The following is a 23,453-nucleotide window of genomic DNA, read 5'->3' as shown; positions in this document are numbered from 1 at the left end:
CCTCCATCCTGATTTTAATCAGAGGCTGATAAAGTGTGTTTATGCCTACCTACTAACCAACCAACAATCTATGTTCCCCCTTTCCCTCTCCAGGATAAGGATGTTAATGAGGATGAGTGGAGGGTGTGTCCACACAGTTAACATGTTTGAACCTTCCAAACAATGCACATGCAAGAACAAAAACAAAACAAAACAACACAACCTCCGCTAAAATCATCTTTATTGGGGGAGCAACTAACAAAAAGGCGGGGCGAACTGACAAATAGTTGGGGGTCACACTGAGGGTGAACTGGTCACACTGAGGGTGAACTGGTCACACTGTTGGGGGTCACACTGGGGGTGAACTGGTCACACTGGGGGTGAACTGGTCACACTGAGGGTGAACTGGTCACACTGTTGGGGGTCACACTGAGGGTGAACTGGTCACACTGTTGGGGGTCACACTGAGGGTGAACTGGTCACACTGAGGGTGAACTGGTCACACTGTTGGGGGTCACACTGAGGGTGAACTGGTCACACTGTTGGGGGTCACACTGAGGGTGAACTGGTCACACTGAGGGTGAACTGGTCACACTGTTGGGGGTCACACTGAGGGTGAACTGGTCACACTGTTGGGGGTCACACTGAGGGTGAACTGGTCACACTGAGGGTGAACTGGTCACACTGTTGGGGGTAACACTGAGGGTGAACTGGTCACACTGTTGGGGGTCACACTGAGGGTGAACTGGTCACACTGAGGGTGAACTGGTCACACTGTTGGGGGTCACACTGAGGGTGAACTGGTCACACTGAGGGTGAACTGGTCACACTGAGGGTGAACTGGTCACACTGAGGGTGAACTGGTCACACTGAGGGTGAACTGACGGGGGGCGAACTGGTTATTGGGGCGAAACATCTTGTACCAGTTCTGTAGAGAGCAGGTCAATTGGTCAAATCTCCAACAAAAACAACTTGCTCCATCGGTTTGTCAACTGACCCCATACTGTTCAGTCAACTTGCCCCTGCATTTGACTAAACAGTGTAGGGCAAGTTGACTGAACATTGTGGGGCGTACACGTTTTCAGCTCTGCAAAACATTCAGAAACACGTTCAATGCGTTTCCATGTTTCGAATATATGGATGATGTTCGAAGACATGACACTGACAGTATCATACCGCAGTGTTCGAGATTAACGGTATCCCGATATCCCGATATCCCGGGGATACCAGAATTTAATTTTGGATACCAGACTTCAAGAACCCAGTATTCCACCGGGATACCATATAATACTAAATTCTCAGGTGGGATACCAGATTTTGAAATTTTAGTATCCAACTGGGATAATGGCCAAAATTTTTAATCTCGAACACTGATACCGTACTACGTAGTGTGTTTAGTCAACTCGGCCCAGTGATTTGTCAACTCACTCCACACTGTTTAGTCAACTTGCCCCTGTGGTTTGTCAACTCACTCCACACTGTTTTGTTAACTTGCCCCATGTTGTTTAGTTAACTCACCCCAAAAATTTTACCAACTCGCCCCACACTGTTTAATCAACTCGCCCCAGTGGTTTGTCAACTCACTCCACACTGTTTAGTCAACTCGCCCCAATGGTTTGTTAACTCACTCTACACTGTTTTGTCAACTCGCCACAGAAATGTTATCAACTTGCTCCACACTGTTTAGTCAACTCGCCCCAGTGATTGGTCATCTTGCTCATATTGCACTTTATTATGTTCAAAGTGAACTTAAATTAATATATTTGATTTGACGGAATTGCGTTTGTGTTTTGCCTATGACAAAAAAGGGGAAAAAAGCACTACTTGTTGACAACTGTCCTGCTTCAGTCAGTCATGTGGCCAAGAAATTGTACATTCCAACTATTTTTGTGGCAATAAACACACATGATCTTCAAAACAATATCGTCAATCGAGACTGCTTGTAATTTCTATTGTACACTAATTAAGGAAATAATTATGGGTACATAATCACAGACAACTTTAAAATATATCACAATTTATTGTTATTCCTTAAGTTTGTAAATGGCAATAGTCATGATAAACTGAGAATAATTATATAAGATACATTGATCATCATTATTAATAATAGATTATTCTTTATCGATATTAGGACCTCCCCAATTTGAGACCAATTTTATTTAACTTCTGGGTAATTTTGTTTTTAAAAATCAGAAAATATAACTTAAAACTCCAATTTAATTCGTATTAATTTTATGTTTTACTTTCAGGGAAGAGCAGAACCATGCAGAATAATCACCAGTACACATTAATGCATTAATGATCAAATTCATAAACTCAAAATTACAACAGATTGTGAAATTTTTTAGTTTCCCGCCCATTACTATGAAGAACATGAATGAATCGAGTCGACGCCGGACGAGAAAAGCATATGTGCAAGAACCTGTCCTTGAGAATGATTGTTTTTACCCCCACATTCCCTTGTCTGCAAACCTCCTGCAGGACAGCTCGGACGAACAAGAAGGTGCCGTCCACGACGGTTCCCTTAAAGGAGACTACGCAAACATAGCGCTGTTGATGTTTTTATACGTACTGCAGGGAATCCCACTCGGCTTGGCAGGAAGCATCCCCATGCTGCTGTCCAGTCGGAAAGTCAGCTACAAGGAACAGGCTCTGTTCAGTTTCGTCTACTGGCCGTTCAGTATGAAACTCGTCTGGGCTCCGTTAGTCGATTCCATTTACAGTTCGTGCTTTGGGCGGAGGAAGACGTGGCTCGTGCCAACGCAGTATCTCATAGGAATATTCATGTTTACCTTGTCGGGTCATGTCACTGATGTTCTAGGAGACTCGGACAGCACTGCGGAAGTTAATATTTTGTTGTTGACATGCATTTTCTTCATGTTGAATTTTCTCGCTGCTACACAAGATATAGCCGTCGATGGCTGGGCTCTGACTATGTTGTCACGGTAAGGTTGTAATACTGCATCTGTAATGGTTACCATCACAGTGTTAGTATTTTGGATTTAAATTTTTTTTAAACTTTATGATTTGAAAAAAAAATTAGACCATGTATAGGGATGTGATTTTTCAGCTTTGTATCGCATTTTTAAATTTTTAAATTTTAATTTGAAAATTTGTTTTGCATAACGTAGAGCTTTTACAAAGTAGAAATAATTGATCTGATATGCTGAAAACTTACATAATTTATGATCTGCAAGTACTGTGTATAATATTTTGGCTTTTTAAGATCACTTCAGCTTTTTTTTTTTTAAGAAGTTATGATCACATGATTTTTTAATATTAAAGTAATTTTTAAGTAATATCATTATGTATTACATGTATATATAAATTATAAGTGTGCAGTATAGCTGATTTCAGAGAGTACTGTCAGGAAGAAACTGTGACAGACCTACCACCTGAAGTGTAGCAGTATAGCTGATTTCAGAGAGTACTGTCAGGAAGAAACTGTGTGACAGACCTACCACCTGAAGTGTAGCAGTATAGCTGATTTCAGAGAGTACTGTCAGGAAGAAACTGTGACAGACCTACCACCTGAAGTGTAGCAGTATAGCTGATTTCAGAGAGTACTGTCAGGAAGAAACTGTGACAGACCTACCACCTGAAGTGTAGCAGTATAGCTGATTTCAGAGAGTACTGCCAGGAAGAAACTGTGTGACAGACCTACTACCTGAAGTGTAGCAGGCTGAAGAATTACTGTGTTTTGTTTAACAACACCACTAGAGCACATTGTTTAATTAATTGGCTATTGGGTGTCAAACATTTAGTAATTTTGACACGTAGACATCGGAGGAAACCTGGTACATTTTTCCTAATGCAGCAAGGGATCTTTTATATGCACTTTACCCACAGACAGGAAAGCACATACCACAGCCTTTGACCAGTTGTGGTGCACTGGTTGGAGTGACAAATACCCTGCAACACAAGCACCTCAAGCGAGCACTCAACCGACTGAGCTAAGTCAAATTTATGAGTGGTGAAAACTAAATTTCATTTTAAAACACAATTTACATAAATGAACTTGATAACTTTGAAAGACTGACATCATGTTATAAGTGATGGTAGGTGTCACATTCAGCTGTAGTGCTGGCCTTGTTTTGGAAATGCGGATATGGCCTGACCTGCACTGATCTCCTCAAGCAGAAGATGTATTGATACCCAGCTGGTGAAAAGGTTTTGTTATGTGTAATAATTGAAGCCCAGGTAGAACATGCAATAATAAATGTACCACACATCTCAAGTACAGAAAGAAATACAGTAAAGTACTCTTATCATGGACCGAAAAGGACCATAATAATTAGTTCGTTATAGCAGTAGTTTGTTGTACACATTTGCATAAGTTAGCTAGGCGTATGGGCTCCAATTTTTGTATGGGGGCAGGATGGCTATTGCCCGAATTAACCGAAAATGCCAGAATCGGGATTAATTTTACTCACAAAGAGTACTACCAAAGAGCTATATATGATTGCTAATGAATCACTACACATTTTTACATAGATTACAACTAATTTTGGGGGTAGAATGATGGAAATACATGGTAAAAAGGTCTCAAGTTAGCAGATTTTGCCCGAATATCTATAATTTTTGCCTGAATTTGAGGTTTTGCCCCCCCCCCCCCCCCATAATCTCATATGCTTATGTAAGTTAGTTATTAATGAATAGGGAGATAAAATGGGACTTTACGATCAGTTTTAAGCAGTAGTTCGTTGTAAGTGTACTTGACTGTATACTGAAGGAAACAAGTAAAGAAACCCACTAGACAAAATGCTTTATACCTAGTACTAGCAACATAGTCAAACAGGTTGCTGAGTCATTGCTAAAGAAACACCAGGAAAAGTTTTGTTTAAATTTTTGATTAATTAGCAACTTTTGCTATTAGTTCAAAAATTTATTAGCTACTTGTAGTTGATGCTAAATTTCACAAAATTATCTGTTAAATTTCAAAACTTGTAGAAACACAGTTATTTCCTAACAAAATGGTTTGAGAATTGTGTAACAATTTTTGAAACGTGTGTAATCAGTCGAGAGGCCTGGACATTTCTTTTGTTCTAAGTATTTGTAGCAAGTAGATAAACTTTACTAGATAATAACATACATGTATTCATAAATTTCTGATCCCCGTCGGTGGACCCATTGGGCTATTTCTCATTCCAGCCAGTGCTCCACAACTGGTGTAACAAAGGCCCTAGTATGTACTATCCTGTCTGTGGGATGGTGCATATAAAAGATCTCTTGCTGCTAATTGAATAGAGTAGCCCATGAAGTGGCGACAGCGGGTTTCCTCTCTCAATATCTGTGTGGTCCTTATCCATATGTCTGACACTATATAACCGTAAATAAAATGTGCTGAGTGCGTCATTAAATAAAAACTATCCTTCCTTCATAAGTTTCTGATAGCATGTTGTTCATGTTGACGTTCATTAAAATGTGATTAATTTTTTTAAGGAAAAATGTTGGATGGGCCAGCACATGTAATTCTGTTGGACAAACGACTGGTTATTTTCTTGGAAATGTTGTTTTCCTGGCCCTGGAATCGGCGGAATTCTGCAACAAGTATCTCCGGTTTGAACCTCAGCCTGTGGGGATTCTTACACTGGCAGGTTTGTTGAATGGGCTTGTTTTATCTGGAGATAAGTAATTTTTAACATGCATTTTTTTTTTTTTTTAATTTCAACTTATTTTCGTGCTTATATCCAATTATGGTTCAAGCATGCTGTTCTGGGCACACATCACGGCTGTCTGTCCAGGACAGTGGGTTAGGTGTTAATTGTTAGTGGTTAGAGAGAGAAAAGAGGGTGTAGTGGTCTTACACCTACCCAATGAGTCGTTAAAACTCACTCTGGGTGGGAGCCAGAACCAGGCTGTGAACCCTGTACCTACCAGCCTTATGTCCGATGGCTTAACCATGACACCACCAAGGCCGGTAACAACATGCATGCACCTGATTAGCTTAATTTACATGTCACTGGTATAAATCATGCATTGTTTATCAATGATATGTGTGTACTGTCTTTTAGAAACCAGCTGACAACATTTACTCATTTCAAGAAACTCACTGATTATGATACATAAAAGTTTGTTTTGTTTAACGACACCACTAAAGCACATTGATTTATTAATCTTCAGCTATTGGATGTCAAACATTTGGTAATTTTGACATAGTATAGAGAAAAAATATCTTTTAACTAGATACGGTTGATATTTTACATAATATGTATATTAAAAATGAATAGCGAATTCTATTTATCCTATAACACTTCGAAAATAATATTTTAATTTGATATTTAGTAAATGACAGTTGTAAAGTTGATGTGAAGCACTTTAACTAAATCTTACCGAAATATAATGCTCAGGTTTTGTTGTCACGTAAACATATGAACCATTAATTGACAGCAATAGGTACAGGGCAATTCCATGATGAAGCGGACAAAGACTAAAAATTTAAATATCAATAATTTTAATGAATGAATGTGTTTTGTGATCAGCAATATGCTGAAGTTCTTGGATAAAAAACCCAAATTGTCGTTGAGGTTGTTGCCAAAAAGATATCGCATGTTGAATAGGTGCCTATTATTTTGACAAATAAATACAATAAAAACATTTTTTAAGGCCATAATACATAAATTATGCTTTATACAATCAAATACATGTTGCATATATGTAATAGCATAATACCTACATGTTACACCCACTGCAGTTACATAATATGATATGTTATGTTTGTAATTCTTGGTCAAATAGACCACCTAGCACAATGTAACACGAGTAACCGAAATAGCTTTCTGATGTTTCTTTCAATAAAAGTTAACATTTAAAAACTGTTATGTTTCTTTAAAATCAATTTTTTTAGCCATTACCAAATAGCAGACAGATTGTAACGCGAGTAACCAACTATTTTGATAACCAAAAATGTATTAATTGTACAATTTGAAAAAAAATAGCTATACACCAATATATCCACTTTTATCTTAGCTGTTACAGTATGAGGAGACATTTGATTGTAAGTGTGTTCATTTTTGGTTATGTCCTTTTTTTGTAACGCGAGTGACCGATGTTTACGCATTCACAGTATAAAAACTATTCATCATAATAAAGAAAATAAGTGTTGAATGTATAATTATTAATCCTGAGCAAATCAAAAGAATAGTATGGTAAAAATGTAACGCGAGTAACCGTGGAATTGCCCTACAGTGTATTACTAGTCTTTTGCCTAGAAATTTGGCAAGGCATGGTATACAAAACACTTTGGGGGAAATGTTCACCATTTTCAGGGCACTTTTTTAGCATTAAAGACAAAACAATAATTGAAATAAACATAAATGTAATTAATGTTCTTGCTTTAATAAATGAATGGCAAAATATATAACAGAGATATTTTTATTAATTAATAATACATTTTTTTTAGTGTTTTATCAAGGCAATTTTAGAATTAATTATTAAAAAGGCTTTTTTTAATCTCAGTGCAGCATGGCACTGATTAAGGCAAGATGGTGCTAGACTAGTGAGGCATGGTGCTGCACCATGCTAAAACAAGCTAGGGAAAACACTAATTACATGTAATTTGTAAATATTATTACACCATAATATTAAATGGGTTTATGACATGGATAGCAAAACTCTCAGAATGCTGTTTTATTTTCAGGCTTCTTATATTTTTGGGGAATCGTTTTCTTTGTAACCACGACATTGGTTTGGATATTAAAGAAGGAGTCCGATGACCTTGATATGGATCCTGACCAAGGCATTGTTAACACGTACAAGACATTGTACAAGGTCATGAAGCTTCCTGCCGTGCTGTCATACTGTGGCATCCTACTCACCTGTAAGGTATGAACTTGTTAAACACACCTGTCTCTCTACTCACCTGTAAGGTATGAACTCATTAAACACACCTGTCTCTCTACTCACCTGTAAGGTATGAACTCGTTAAACACATCTGTCTCTTTACTCACCTGTAAGGTATGAACTCGTCAAACACACCTGTCTCTTGTTACCTTTCCTCACCTGTAAGGTATGAACTCATTAAACACACCTGTCTTTCTACTTTGTAAGATATGAATTCGTTAAACACACCTGTCTGTTACCTGTACTCACCTGTAAGGTATGAACTCATTAAACACACCTGTCTTTCTACTCTGTAAGGTATGAACTCATTAAACACACCTGTCTTTCTATTCTGTAAGGTATGCAAGGTATGCAAGGCATAAAATTCGTGTGGTTTTAGTGTTTGCACAAACAATTTTCTCAGTGATTCAGATACAAATAAAAAGGTTAACTGGCAACGATAATCAAATGAGAACAATAGTCTGAACGAAAGGGGGATTTCCTGGAAGCTTTGAGCTTCCGGGTCTGAACGGAAATATTCATCGTTCGTGTCGATATTGGTTTTGCATAACCGACAGACGAACGACAAAATTGTTCGTGCCAAATTTTATGCCCTGGATATGAATTTGTTAAACACACCTGTCTCTTACCTGTACTTACCTGTAAGGTATGAACTCATTAAACACACCTGTCTTTCTACTCCTCTGTAAGGTATGAACTCATTAAACACACCTGTCTCTCTACTCACCTGTAAGGTATGAACTCATTAAACACACCTGTCTCTACTCACCTGTAAGGTATGAACTCGTTAAACACACCTGTCTCTCTACTCACCTGTAAGGTATGAACTCATTAAACACACCTGTCTCTCTACTCACCTGTAAGATATGAACTCATTAAACACACCTGTCTCTCTACTCACCTGTAAGGTATGAACTCATTAAACACACCTCTCTCTACTCACCTGTAAGGTATGAACTCGTTAAACACACCTGTCTCTCTACTCACCTGTAAGGTATGAACTCGTTAAACACACCTGTCTCTCTACTCACCTGTAAGGTATGAACTCGTTAAACACATCTCTCTTTACTCACCTACCGGCATCGGTGGCGTCGTGGCAGGCCATCGGTCTACAGGCTGGTAGGTACTGGGTTCGGATCCCAGTCGAGGCATGGGATTTTTAATCGAGATACCGACTCCCAACCCTGAGTGAGTGCTCCGCAAGGCTCAATGGGTAGGTGTAAACCACTTGCACTGACCAGTGATCCATAACTGGTTGAACAAAGGCCATGGTTTGTGCTATCCTGCCTGTGGGAAGCGCAAATAAAAGATCCCTTGCTGCCTGTCGTAAGAAGAGTAGCCTATGTGGCGACAGCGGGTTTCCTCTAAAAAAAAAACAGTGTCAGAATGACCATATGTTTGACGTCCAATAGCCGATGATAAGATAAAAAATCAATGTGCTCTAGCGGCATCGTTAAATAAAACAAACTTTACTTTACTCACCTGTAAGGTATGAACTCGTCAAACACACCTGTGTTTCTACTCTGTAAGGTATGAATTCATTAAACTCACCTGTCTCTTACCTGTACTCACCTGTATGGTATGAACTCATTAAACACACCTGTCTCTCTACTCACCTGTAAGGTGTGAACTCGTCAAACACACCTGTCTCTTGTTACCTGTACTTACCTGTAAGGTATGAACTCGTTAAACACACCTGTCTCTGTACTCACCTGTACTCACCTCATGAGGCTACAAACCAGATACCCTGTAGGAGACTTAAAGACTGTAGTACTGTAATGATAACATTAAAGAGGCAGGTTGAAGCATATATGTACATGTCTATTGTTTAACTATTTACTGTAATTCACCTTATTTTCTGTCCCCAGGTCTTGGCATTCTTCAATATCCCGCAGATGCTAATCAAGATCACGTAAACTCGAGTCTCAGGTTTCTATTATGTTATTAGTTTACATATAAAAGTGTTCTGTCTCTCAGTTTTTCATAATTAAAAAAAATATGTATATATATTTTTCACTGATTTGTATTCCACAGATTGGGTTTGCGGCTGCCGATGCACTGACTGGTTTGAAGCTGATTGAGGCCGGGGTGCGGAAGGAGACGTTGGCGCTGTTTGCCGTTCCCATGGTTCCCCTTCAGATTGTCCTCGCGCTCGTTATCAGCAAATACACGGCTGGTCCGCGGCCACTCGCAGTGTTTCTGAAGGCCATGCCATACAGGTATTGTCTCATCTGTTGTTATCTGTGGAAATAATACATCAACTCTGCGTATTAAAGATGGTGAGGGAAGTATATGACTTAATTAGTGTTCAGAATAGTACAAACTAATATATATTGGAGGAAAATATAGTAGTAAATAGAAACATTATCATGCCCCAGTAAAATAGAATATTTGGCCAGCAGATAGAAGTTATCTCCCTTTAAGATTTGTAAATGTTTGCAGCTGATTGGGTCAGGATTGAACCCTCCCCCCAAACAGATCTGAACCAGTGTCAATCATGACTGATGTATCAAAAACCATGGTATATGTTGTCCTGTCTGCAAGTACATATGAAAGATCCCTTGCTGCTAATGGAAAAGTAGGTCCTTGGTAAAGGTTCACTAATTATTTTATTTTGTTGTCGATACTATCTGGCAATCGTAAACTGTCCTCTTAAGACAGGTGCCTGATTAGTAGAGTGGGTTACTTGAACAGGTTTGATGATGTATTCTATATTACTAGAATCAGTGGTCCATACATACGTTTTTAAAAATCTTTTTCTTTTATTTTAGAGTTCTGCTTGGAATAATTTATGCACTGGGAGTGAACTGGGCATACAAAGTCCAGGTGGTGCCGGGTGAATTCCCTTGGTACTTCTATGCTGTCATTCTCTGTATATACGCTATCCATCAGGTACAAATTACAAAGTATACATTGTGTTTTCTGTTGGACAGGATGGATCATATGTTCAATGTTTAAGAGGGCAGGACGTAGCCCAGTGGTAGAGCGCTCACCTGATACGTCAACCCATTCGGCTGTTTCTCGTTCCAGGCAGTGCACTATGACTGCTATATTAAAGACCATGGTATGTGCTGTCCTGTGTATGGGATGGTGCATATAAAAGATCCCTTGTAGCTGAGTAGTTACTAATGATAAAATGCAGCGAGTTTCCTCTCTAAGACTCAGAAATATCAAATGTTTGACATCCAATAGCCGATGTTTAACAAATGAGTGCTATAGTGGTGTCGTTAAACAAAACAAACTGTAACTTTTCAATGTTTAAGCTATAAATGTACTTGTAACAATATTTAGCAACAACTTGCTAAAGCTTATGGCAAATGAAAATTATTTCACTTGGGGCATAAAGAACGAAATAAAAATGAAATCATGTTTAATATCATATATACATTTATTACCCATGTGGGTTGAACAACATATCCGAGTTAATAAAATCTGTATGAAGCACACATGTAATAACACTATGGCATGCCTTAGCAGAACCTACAGCACATTTGATTGGTTAAAAATTACTTTCCCAGGTAACTACATGTAGGTTGATTGGACTACAAACACTTGTATGTTTCTTTATTTTGAAAACGTAAGTAGGGAAATTATGATGTCAAATACTGATATACATAAATCTCAGTTGAGGTTTCACAAATATCTGTAGTCGTGTACTTGAATATCAAGTCATGGGAGTGCAGAGAGCTATGACTAGGAACGATGATGTCGCTTACCAAAATGTCATCATCTCCCTCTAGTTATGTTTGAAATATTTTGACACCTTATTACTCTTTAAAATAAATGGATAATAAAGATATTATTATAAAACTTGCATGTGAGTTGTGCTGATTTTACAAAACTTGTGTCAGGAGTGATGTATTACCATCCCTTTCATTTGGGCAATACAAGAATCCTGACACTGGTTTCATAAAATCAGTATGACACATGCTCATATCAGGGCTTGTAGAATTTTTTATATAAAATCCACTGGCCATGGGATCAGTGATTTTAAAAATTGACTAGCCACAATTAAAAATTCACCAGCCCTATTGTACTTGAAGTTAATACAATTTTACTAATAGTAATAATGTCACCTAAAGAGAGATATAGAGTATTAAGATTGGTAGGTGGGGGCAGGATATTCATATTTACAAAATAGGACTTAAATGCAGCAGTTGACAACTTGGTTTTCACTAGCCATCGGGCATGGCAATAGTAGTTATTTACTAGCCCAACATTGAATATTATTAGCCATGGGAGTGGGGCTACCATAATCTAGAAGCCCTGTACATAATAATCTCTATATATGCAGAGCTTTAGATCTCATTAATTTGAGGACAGCAGGCGTTTTGTGTGTTCTGAGCACGGCAAGGTCCTTTTAGTGCGTATTCTAATACAACTTTCATATAAGCCTTTTTTCCATTGGTTAATTTTCATGATAAATCGGACGATAGATGTATACTGTCATGGGCAACCAGGATTTATCATGATGACAAAATTCCAAAAACTCGTGTTTTCATTAGTATTTTAATTCCGCGTCTTCCATTATATTTAAATGTCGATATAAATAATTTTCAACAAAATTACTAACATGAAAATGATGTTATTGTTACTATTTTGTTATTATTTCGTACCATTGTAACTTTTAACACTTCGTTAGCAGCAATGAACGTGCACCCACCCACCCCATGTAAGGTCCGGTCACCAGTATGTGTCTTGTGGTCTGCTCTTCTAGTTTGTGTTCTCAAAAGGGTGCAAGCAGGTTCATCAGAAATAGTTATATCACAATCTTAAGTACCTTATTTTTGTTTAGAACATACTTTTTGTGACAATAAAATTGATAAAGAAGACAAGATGAAAATGACTTGATTTTTAAACGCAATTTTAAACATTAACTGCTTCTATAAAACGTTTGAAAATAATACTTACCCTTTAGTAAATACAGATTATTTTATGTATTTATATAAACTTTAAGTGAAAATACCGTAGCAAGTTATAAACTTGTAGACCTACCCCATCAACGTGGTTTTTGTACAAAATTAAACCAGGCGAATTCCTCGAAATAATTCACTATGAGGTTGAAACACCGCTCACAAATGTAAAGTCCAATCATATCCATATGTCTTGCAACAGAAATTAACAGCCAACGAAAATATTTCTTTTAGTGTATCCTATATTACAATAAATCATGTTCAAAAGACAGACTACAATGCTGATACATTTGTCATTTGGTTCGCTCCTAAGTTAGTGACGTCATGTGAAGAGAACGAAAAAACATATTGCGTCATAATTTTACTTACTACAAGCGTTTTCATTGAATATCGTAAGTAAGGAGAATAGATAATTAATTTGTTTTATATTTGTGGGATTTCTTTAATAAAAACACAATAAAATGTCTTACAGATATTCATAATAGGTGTAGTATTAGAATAGGGATAATATCACTTTGTTTCGTTGTTCACTATAAGGATTTATCACAAAATTTGGATTTAGGGACGAGATGAAGTTGAGTCCCTAAATCCAAATTTTTTGGATAAATTGGATAAATCCTTATAGTGAACAACAAAACACAGTGATATTATCCCCTAAATGTAAATAACGGCTGATAAGGAGTTGTACATATTCAGAAATGCATTTCTCGTTATTTTAATTTAATTACTGCTCAAAATGTTTTGAGGTTAGTATATTTGTACTTAATTTGGGCTTGCTTATTTTGGGCATACTTATAGTGCACACCTTGTATTGCCTCAGCTTGCTGCAATCTAAATATGTAATAGCAATTCAGTTTTCATGCTAAATAGTTGGTCAGTTATGTATCTAAAACACATGCAGGGAATGTTTTGTTCCGTATTGTGTTACAATTTAGAACACAAATTTCAGAGAATGTTACACAATTCTCAAATGTGAAATGGATTTTGTTTCTTGTTTTCTGCAGGTGTTTGTTTACAGTATGTTTGTGGCCACGATGGCATTTGCAGCAAAGATCAGCGACCCAGCCATTGGGGGAACGTACATGACCCTTTTGAACACACTCTCCAACTTAGGTGAGATTCTTGCAGTGTAACAGTAATCAATAGAGGTAACAGCTTCAGTTAACATTATTTGTATTATATGCACCAGTTTCTTGTACATGCTGGGGCTGGGACATAGCTCAGTGGTAAAGCAGTCGCCTGGTGCTTGATCAATCCCCGTCAGTGGCTCATTGAGCTATTTCGCATTCCAGCCAGACCACCACGACTGGTATACAGGGATGTCAGAGCTACGTGTAAATGCGCTTTTCCATTTTGTCTAAAAAACCAAAAACATGATGTTCAATACTGTTGACCACACATGGTTCATTTGCATGTTTTCACGGTTTCAAGTTTATGATGTGTACCTTATATTATAAGTTATAACCAGTTTAGATTTGTTAGCATTTAATGCAATTTTTGGCAGTTCCAGGGGTTGCAAACAACAATTTTCCTTCAGGGGCCCTTGAGCAGCCCCTGGACCCCGGTTGCCGTAAGCTTTTTTGTTCCAGCCCCTCTCACATCCCTGGGTATATCAAAGAACATGGTATGTGCTATCCAGTCTGTGGGATGGTGCATATAAAAGATCCTTGCTACTAATGAAAAATTTAGCAGGTATCCTCTCTAATACTATGTCAGCATTACCCAGTGTTTGACAATCAGTAGCCAGTGATTAATAAATTAATGTGCTCTGCCAGCGACAAAAAATCTATAGTATAAGACATAAGTTCAAGTTAGAATGTGTTTTACATCTGAGGGATCTTTCACAATTATGATCATGTTACCTGGGACTGGAGAGGTAATGCCAGTTTACGCATTTAAATGAAAATGAAAAATGTGGAAACAAATATTGCTGTTAGCACCTACATTTTTAATGGGAGAGAGGAGACAGAAAAAGTACCCATTGCCTTCTTGTCGGAATGTCGATAGCTGTTGTCAGTCCCAAACAAATGTTACACAAGAGAAACACTTGTTCTTTGTTAGATTCGTACATTATTTATTGCTTCTTTTATTAATGTTAGTAAAGTGAGTAAAATATTTGTATTGTTCTAATATTATTAATTTAAAAGTGAGTATAATAAGTATGTAATATTTTTATTATTCTAATTAGCTAAGCTAACAATTTCAAAGTTTATGTTAAATGATTCTAAACCTATCAAGTGTCAAGTCATGAAACCATAACTAACAAGATGTAAATTTAACACAAAGCCTTGTTGTTGTGTAGGCTGGAACTGGCAAGTCATGAAACCATGTAACTAACAAGATGTAAATTTAACACAAAGTCTTGTTGTTGTGTAGGTGGGAACTGGCAAGTCATGAAACCATGTAACTAATAAGATGTAAATTTAACACAAAGCCTTGTTGTTGTGTAGGAGGGAACTGGCAAGACATGAAACTGTGTAATTAACAAGATGTAAAATTAACACAAAGTCTTGTTGTGCAGGAGGGAACTGGCAAGTCATGAAACCATAACTAACAAGATGTAAATTTAACACAAAGCCTTGTTGTTGTGTAGGCGGGAACTGGCAAGTCATGAAACCATGTAACTAATAAGATGTAAATTTAACACAAAGCCTTGTTGTTGTGTAGGAGGGAACTGGCAAGACATCATGAAACCATGTAAACTAAGTCAAAACCATAACTAACAAGATGTAAATTTAACACAAAGCCTTGTTGTTGTGTAGGCGGGAACTGGCAAGTCATGAAACCATGTAACTAATAAGATGTAAATTTAACACAAAGCCTTGTTGTTGTGTAGGCGGGAACTGGCAAGTCATGAAACCATGTAACTAATAAGATGTAAATTTAACACAAAGCTTGTTGTTGTGTGGGCGGGAACTGGCAAGTCATGAAACCATGTAACTAATAAGATGTAAATTTAACACAAAGCCTTGTTGTTGTGTAGGCGGGAACTGGCAAGTCATGAAACCATGTAACTAACAAGATGTAAATTTAACACAAAGCCTTGTTGTTGTGTAGGCGGGAACTGGCAAGTCATGAAACCATGTAACTAATAAGATGTAAATTTAACACAAAGCCTTGTTGTTGTGTAGGCGGGAACTGGCAAGTCATGAAACCATGTAACTAACAAGATGTAAATTTAACACAAAGTCTTGTTGTGGTGTAGGCGGGAACTAGCAAGTGTTGTGTAGGCGGGAACTGGCAAGTCATGAAACCATGTAACTAATAAGATGTAAATTTAACACAAAGCTTGTTGTTGTGTAGGCGGGAACTGGCAAGTCATGAAACCATGTAACTAATAAGATGTAAATTTAACACAAAGCTTGTTGTTGTGTGGGCGGGAACTGGCAAGTCATGAAACCATGTAACTAATAAGATGTAAATTTAACACAAAGCCTTGTTGTTGTGTAGGCAGGAACTGGCAAGTCATGAAACCATGTAACTAACAAGATGTAAATTTAACACAAAGCCTTGTTGTGTAGGCAGGAACTGGCAAGTCATGAAACCATGTAACTAATAAGATGTAAATTTAACACAAAGCCTTGTTGTTGTGTAGGCGGGAACTGGCAAGTCATGAAACCATGTAACTAACAAGATGTAAATTTAACACAAAGCCTTGTTGTTGTGTAGGCGGGAACTGGCAAGTCATGAAACCATGTAACTAACAAGATGTAAATTTAACACAAAGCCTTGTTGTTGTGTAGGCGGGAACTGGCAAGTCATGAAACCATGTAACTAACAAGATGTAAATTTAACACAAAGCCTTGTTGTTGTGTAGGCGGGAACTGGCCGAGCACTCTCGCTCTGTGGCTTGTTGACAGTCTCACGTGGAAGAGGTGCTCCAGCTCTGGGGACAGTTGTAACAGCCCACCAGATGTCCAAGTAAGTGTTGTGTGAAGATTGTAATCAATACATTCATCAAATTCATGTTTAACCATGTTTTTTATGTTCCATCAATTATGTTTTCTAGGTGTACATGTATATTGTAAATATATTTATTTACCAGAACAGATTAATTAACATAGTTTTGAGAATTTATATTTAAGAAAAAATAGTTTACTGTGGTAACCTGGTATTTGAAAGAGTGATTACCCAAGGTGCAGTGGGTAGTAGGATATATATCAGTTGGTCAATTTCTCCCCACACCCCATACCAACCATTGCCTCATGATTGATATATCATTTGTCCCCTCACCCCATACCAACCATTGCCTCATGATTGATATATCATTTGTCCCCCCACCCCATACCAACCATTGCCTCATGATTGATATAACATTTGTCCCCCCACCCCATACCAACCATTACCTCATGATTGATATATCATTTGTCCCCCCACCCCATACCAACCATTGCCTCATGATTGATATATCATTTGTCCCCCCACCCCATACCAACCATTGCCTCATGATTGAGATATCATTTGTCCCCCACCCCATACCAACCATTGCCTCATGATTGATATATCATTTGTCCCCCCACCCCATACCAACCATTGCCTCATGATTGATATATCATTTGCCCCCCCACCCCATACCAACCAATGCCTCATGATTGATATATCATTTGCCCCCCCACCCCATACCAACCATTGCCTCATGATTGATATATCATTTGTCCCCCCACCCCATACCAACCATTGCCTCATGATTGATATATCATTTGCCCCCCCACCCCATACCAACCAGTGCCTCATGATTGATATATCATAAATATTTGTTTATTACCCATATAGGCTCAAATATCCTGTGTACTATTTGTTTGGTAAATGCACTTTCCGCAGATTGTTTCTACAGCCACCATTTGGCTGACTTAAAAATGACGTTTGGTTGGTTGTTCGCTACAACAGGAACTTCACTTTCATTCATATATTATTTTAATGTTTTTATTCATGAGTCAGATTACACCTGTTATACTATCTACAGAAGTATGCATTTTGACTCATTTATTGCATACACATGGCATGGAATGAGGAGCAGCGTTAACAATATAGAAAAATAATAATTTTTGATAAACTCACAGTAACTGTCGTATTATTTTGTATTGTAAAAATGTATCTGTAAAAAGAAAGCCATTGTTTTATGACATTACGAGGCAGGACATAGACCAGTGGTAAAGCATTTGCTTGATGCACGGTTGATTTGGGATCGATCCCCGTCTGTGGACCACGACTGGTATATCAAATGTGGTATGTACTGTCCTGTCTGGGATGTATAAAAGATCCCTTGCTACTAATGGAAAAATGTAGCAGGTTTCATCTCTAAGACTATATGTTAAATTATCAAATGTTTGACATTCCATAGCTGATGATTAATAAATCAATGTGCTCTAGTGGTGTTGTTATACAAAACAAACAAACAAACAAACATTTACATTACATCCTGTAATGTGCATGTGGTTACGATGACGTGATGGCATAATGGAATTGTTGCATTCACTCAGGATAGATTGTTTGTAAGTCCTCGTAGCTCATTAGTTATTCTCAGAATACCAGGTGAGTGATAAATCTCTCTCTCTCTCTTTTATTTCCTTTGACTGTATAAAGAAATTTCTCTTGTTTGTTTTTGTACAGGCCTGCAAAGCAGCTGGTGGCAGCTGTGTAACGAGCATTGACGGGTATTATATCGAATCTGCATTCTGCGTTGTAGTAGGACTGCTGTGGATAAAGTGGAAGGCCAACAAACTGCGACATCTCGACACGTTGGGCTTAAGTGAATGGACTTGCAGATGACCAAAACATTGCACACACATAATTTAGTTGTTTAATATTTTTCTTTATTTAAATGTTTAGTTTTTGTTATATTTTTGTATGTTATATGGAATATTTTATGGGCTGATGAAAAATGTACATCACTCTTTAAGCCCACCTCGCACAATAGTGATATTCAAACTGACAGCATACACAATCACTTCCATTGAATTACCATTTACAAACGCCCACTAATGCTGTCACGTTATTCCAGTCACTCAAAAAGCAGCTTTTTGCGGCTCTAATGCATATAGAAAGTCCAGTTGTAATGTCAGTGTTATAATATGTTAGGTATTCTAAGCCCAGTTGTAATGTCAGTGTTATAATGTGTTAGGTATTCTAAGCCCAGTTGTAATGTCAGTGTTATAATGTGTTAGGTATTCAAAGCCCAGTTGTAATGTCAGTGTTATAATACATTAGGTATTCTAAGCCAAGTTGTAATTTTCTGTGTTATAATATGTTAGGTATTCTAAGCCCAGTTGTAATGTCGGTGTTATACTATGTTAGGATTCTAAGCCCAGTTGTAATGTCGGTGTTATAATACGTTAGGTATTCTAAGCCAAGTTGTAATGTCAGTGTTATAATATGTTAGGTATTCTAAGCTAAGTTGTAATGTCAGTGTTATACTATGTTAGGTATTCTAAGCCCAGTTGTAATGTCGGTGTTATACTATGTTAGGTATTCTAAGCCCAGTTGTAATGTCAGTGTTATACTATGTTAGGTATTCTAAGCCCAGTTGTAATGTCAGTGTTATACTATGTTAGGTATTCTAAGCCCAGTTGTAATGTCAACTGTGTGTCAGCTGACTCTGAAGCGTGACGTATATTCGCACAGAGCTGTCCTCATTTCATCCAACGAATGTTCTTCCTAACGTTTATGAACTATTTGATTGGTGTTTGTTGTGTCCATTTGGTTTGACGTGAAGCGAACAAATTAGTCTAGCGAATGTTTTGTTTTCGCTTGGTCTGGCTGAACTCAGACTTGGGATAGACTGCATGTCTTTCGGCCCTGAACTAGCATGTGTATTCAAATTGACACACATTGTCGGTCTGTTTTTATTACTTTGGTTCAAAGACTTTACAAAGTTAAAATAACAAGTTACAGATCTTCCAGACCTTGCTGTCATACATGTTGAATGCATGCCGTTAAAATCAATAACTGTGATTATTAAAATAAGCAAACATCATTAGGCCTACGCTGTATTCTGGATGACACGTTTCTTGTTACCGGTCGCGACATCTCTATTACGCTAATTGAATATTTGGTATTATTATTATGTTTGAGGTGTATGATAGATTATGTAACGGTTTGTTTACATCAGAAGACAGAAAACGGCTTAGCCACAATTTTAGCCACTTGCCAATTTTATTAGTCATTTTTTGTAAAAATTAGCCAATGACTAATTTGGCTACCGACAGCGCGAGCCCTGTCTAAGCCCAGTTGTAATGTCAGTGTTATAATATGTTAGGTATTCTAAGCCCAGTTGTAATGTCAGTGTTATAATATGTTAGGTATTCTAAGCCCAGTTGTAATGTCAGTGTTACAATATGTTAGGTATTCTAAGCCCAGTTGTAATGTCAGTGTTACAATACGTTAGGTATTCTAAGCCCAGTTATAATGTCAGTGTTACAATACGTTAGGTATTCTAAGCCCAGATGTAATGTCAGTGTTATAATGCGTTAGGTATTCTAAGACCAGACCAGATGTAATGTCAGTGTTACAATATGTTAGGTATTCTAAGCCTTGTTGTAATGTCAGTGTTATAATACGTTAGGTATTCTAAGCCCAGTTGTAATGTCAGTGTTATAATGCGTTAGGTATTCTAAGCCCAGTTGTAATGTCAGTGTTATAATGCGTTAGGTATTCTAAGATCAGTTGTAATGTCAGTGTTATAATGCGTTAGGTATTCTAAGATCAGTTGTAATGTCAGTGTTATAATGCGTTAGGTATTCTAAGCCCAGTTGTAATGTCAGTGTTATAATGCGTTAGGTATTCTAAGATCAGTTGTAATGTCAGTGTTATAATGCGTTAGGTATTCTAAGATCAGTTGTAATGTCAGTGTTATAATGCGTTAAGGTATTCTAAGCCCAGTTGTAATGTCAGTGTTATAATGCGTTAGGTATTCTAAGATCAGTTGTAATGTCAGTGTTATAATGCGTTAAGGTATTCTAAGCCCAGTTGTAATGTCAGTGTTACAATACGTTAGGTATTCTAAGACCAGACCAGATGTAATGTCAGTGTTACAATACGTTAGGTATTCTAAGCCCAGATGTAATGTCAGTGTTATAATGCGTTAGGTATTCTAAGACCAGACCAGATGTAATGTCAGTGTTACAATATGTTAGGTATTCTAAGCCTTGTTGTAATGTCAGTGTTATAATACGTTAGGTATTCTAAGCCCAGTTGTAATGTCAGTGTTATAATGCGTTAGGTATTCTAAGCCCAGTTGTAATGTCAGTGTTATAATGCGTTAGGTATTCTAAGATCAGTTGTAATGTCAGTGTTATAATGCGTTAGGTATTCTAAGATCAGTTGTAATGTCAGTGTTATAATGCGTTAGGTATTCTAAGCCCAGTTGTAATGTCAGTGTTATAATGCGTTAGGTATTCTAAGATCAGTTGTAATGTCAGTGTTATAATGCGTTAGGTATTCTAAGATCAGTTGTAATGTCAGTGTTATAATGCGTTACGGTATTCTAAGCCCAGTTGTAATGTCAGTGTTATAATGCGTTAGGTATTCTAAGATCAGTTGTAATGTCAGTGTTATAATGCGTTAAGGTATTCTAAGCCCAGTTGTAATGTCAGTGTTACAATACGTTAGGTATTCTAAGATCAGTTGTAATGTCAGTGTTATAATACTTTAGGTATTCCAAGCCCAGTTGTAATGTCAGTGTTACAATACATTAGGTATTCTAAGATCAGTTGTAATGTCAGTGTTATAATACATTAGGTATTCTAAGCCCAGTTGTAATGTCAGTGTTACAATGCGTTAGGTATTCTAAGCCCAGTTGTAATGTCAGTGTTATAATACGTTAGGTATTCTAAGCCCAGTTGTAATGTCGGTGTTACAATACGTTAGGTATTCTAAGCCCAGTTGTAATGTCAGTGTTACAATGTGTTAGGTATTCTAAGCCCAGTTGTAATGTCAGTGTTACAATGCGTTAGGTATTTTAAGCCCAGTTGTAATGTCAGTGTTATAATGCGTTAGGTATTCTAAGCTCAAATTTAATGATGGAAAATTGCTGTAATCACAGTAATACCTTAGTCTCAGTGCCCTCAAAATTAAATATTTACTCACGGCCAAACTGGCTGTGCCTTATTTTGGTCATCATACTCGCACGACTCTTGAAAGTTGTTTTATTACGAAAACATGAAACCATTCATACCTATTTATGTTTCTTACACACCTGTTGGTGAGAACATCATTTGTTATGTTTGATAACACATAGTTGTTTACACATGTACGTGTTTTAACAATTTCAAGACATACGACTGGCTGCTCATAGGTGATGACCAGGTTACCAGTGCCATACTGTCCAATGAAAAAACAGCTCGATCGAAATCGATTACACTGACGTATAGTTAACCTGACAATCCTTTGTCTATGACACGTAAGTTAGCTGTGAACACGCTTTAGTTGGAATAGAAATGTAAAAATTTGCTTAAAATCTGGTTTTTGAGGCTATAAAAGGAATAAAATAATTTGTGTCTGTTAGATACCATTTAATTTTACAACTTTCGCTCGTTAGATACATTTTAAAACAACTTGTATGATAAATAGTATCTAACGGCCACTCGTGTATTATTCTCTTTGTGCTGTTGTGTTGTATTAAGACATTTGTTAAAGTTTGCCTTCCAGCCATAATGTCCCCTAAAAATCTCCATTGGTCTAGGCCAAATGCCTTGCCCTATGATTGGACAAATTTGAGGCCTGTATGTTTTAACATCTTTCTTTTTTTCTTTTTCTTTTTTTTGTTTTACTGAAGAAAGGTTATTCATAGAGGTATAGCAACATTCATGCATTTATGACATCCAATCTATGAATTATAAAGGATGGGAAATACCTGCCAATGCTTTGTCATTGATGAGCAAATTGACTGAAAACGTCAGTGGTAGTTGCACAATGTATGTCTAACTGGGGACATGCAGAAAACCATGTAGCAGTGTTATTTTCAAATCCTATCCACTGGCGTATCCAGTAGCAGCAGCGACGGTTTATTTATATATATCTATATATAAATGTGCGTGTGTGTGTATATATATATATATATATATATGTGCGTGTGTGTATATATATATCTATATATAAATGTGCGTGTGTATATATATATATATATGTGTGTGTGTGTGTGTGTGTGTGTGTGTGTGTCCCCCGCACACACTTTTTGGCACCTTCCTACACCACTGCAATCTGTTGTTTTGTTTTTGTTTGGTTTGGATGGTGCTGTTCCTAATGGGCATTATTGACACTTCTCTCTGCTGATGTGTTGTGCTGTGTGTTATGACTATTAAAGTCTTCAACTGTTGACTATTTGACAGTAGCCATTTACACATACTCAGGAGGTACTTTAAAAATAAGACACTTTACTAATAAACTTTGGCATAAACGATTAACTTTTCATTAATTGTGTTCCAATAAAGCAAATACACCTTTGAAATTGTGTCTAAAACCTTGTCTTTTCTGTGTGTTATTTTTCTGTATTTTTATATTTTCATGGAATTTTGAATTGTTTAGTAAGAGAGTAAAATCAAAAAATCATATTTGTGAGTCTTACATGATTTGTCTACTCTGTTACTCTGAAATTGGATAAAACATAATCATTGATTTAAACAAATTCCATTTTGTACATTGTCACAAAAGAGAAGTGGTAACCAAATGCACAAAGGTTTAAAACTGTTTTCAGTAAGTTAGTTTTATATACCCTCTATAATA

At 37.1% G+C, this 23,453-nt stretch overlaps 1 protein-coding gene and 1 long non-coding RNA gene across 2 annotated transcripts in view; both read left to right on the top strand.

Moving 5' to 3' along the window:
* The window catches only part of LOC121390724 (acetyl-coenzyme A transporter 1-like), a 28,873-nt gene extending 9,284 nt beyond the window's left edge, over window positions 1-19,589 (top strand). The window contains exons 2-9 of the mRNA XM_041522627.1: window positions 2,229-2,924; window positions 5,422-5,576; window positions 7,619-7,803; window positions 9,856-10,040; window positions 10,593-10,713; window positions 13,739-13,847; window positions 16,552-16,655; window positions 18,345-19,589. Of these exons, the coding sequence (XP_041378561.1) occupies window positions 2,278-2,924; window positions 5,422-5,576; window positions 7,619-7,803; window positions 9,856-10,040; window positions 10,593-10,713; window positions 13,739-13,847; window positions 16,552-16,655; window positions 18,345-18,503 (1,665 nt within the window). The 5' untranslated portion in view covers window positions 2,229-2,277 and the 3' untranslated portion in view covers window positions 18,504-19,589. The remainder of the gene's footprint in view (window positions 1-2,228; window positions 2,925-5,421; window positions 5,577-7,618; window positions 7,804-9,855; window positions 10,041-10,592; window positions 10,714-13,738; window positions 13,848-16,551; window positions 16,656-18,344) is intronic.
* An 18-nt stretch (window positions 19,590-19,607) lies between these two features.
* LOC121390723 lies at window positions 19,608-23,174 on the top strand. The gene is made up of 2 exons (XR_005960248.1): window positions 19,608-20,727; window positions 20,996-23,174. It is a non-coding gene; the product is annotated as an uncharacterized LOC121390723 (long non-coding RNA).
* The last annotated feature ends 279 nt before the right edge of the window (window positions 23,175-23,453 follow it).

The sequence above is a fragment of the Gigantopelta aegis genome, chromosome 15, assembly GCF_016097555.1.
Source record: "Gigantopelta aegis isolate Gae_Host chromosome 15, Gae_host_genome, whole genome shotgun sequence".
Taxonomy (NCBI): domain Eukaryota; kingdom Metazoa; phylum Mollusca; class Gastropoda; order Neomphalida; family Peltospiridae; genus Gigantopelta; species Gigantopelta aegis.
The sequence above is the reverse complement of the archived record's forward strand: the minus strand, read 5'-3'. Positions and strand labels throughout refer to the sequence as shown.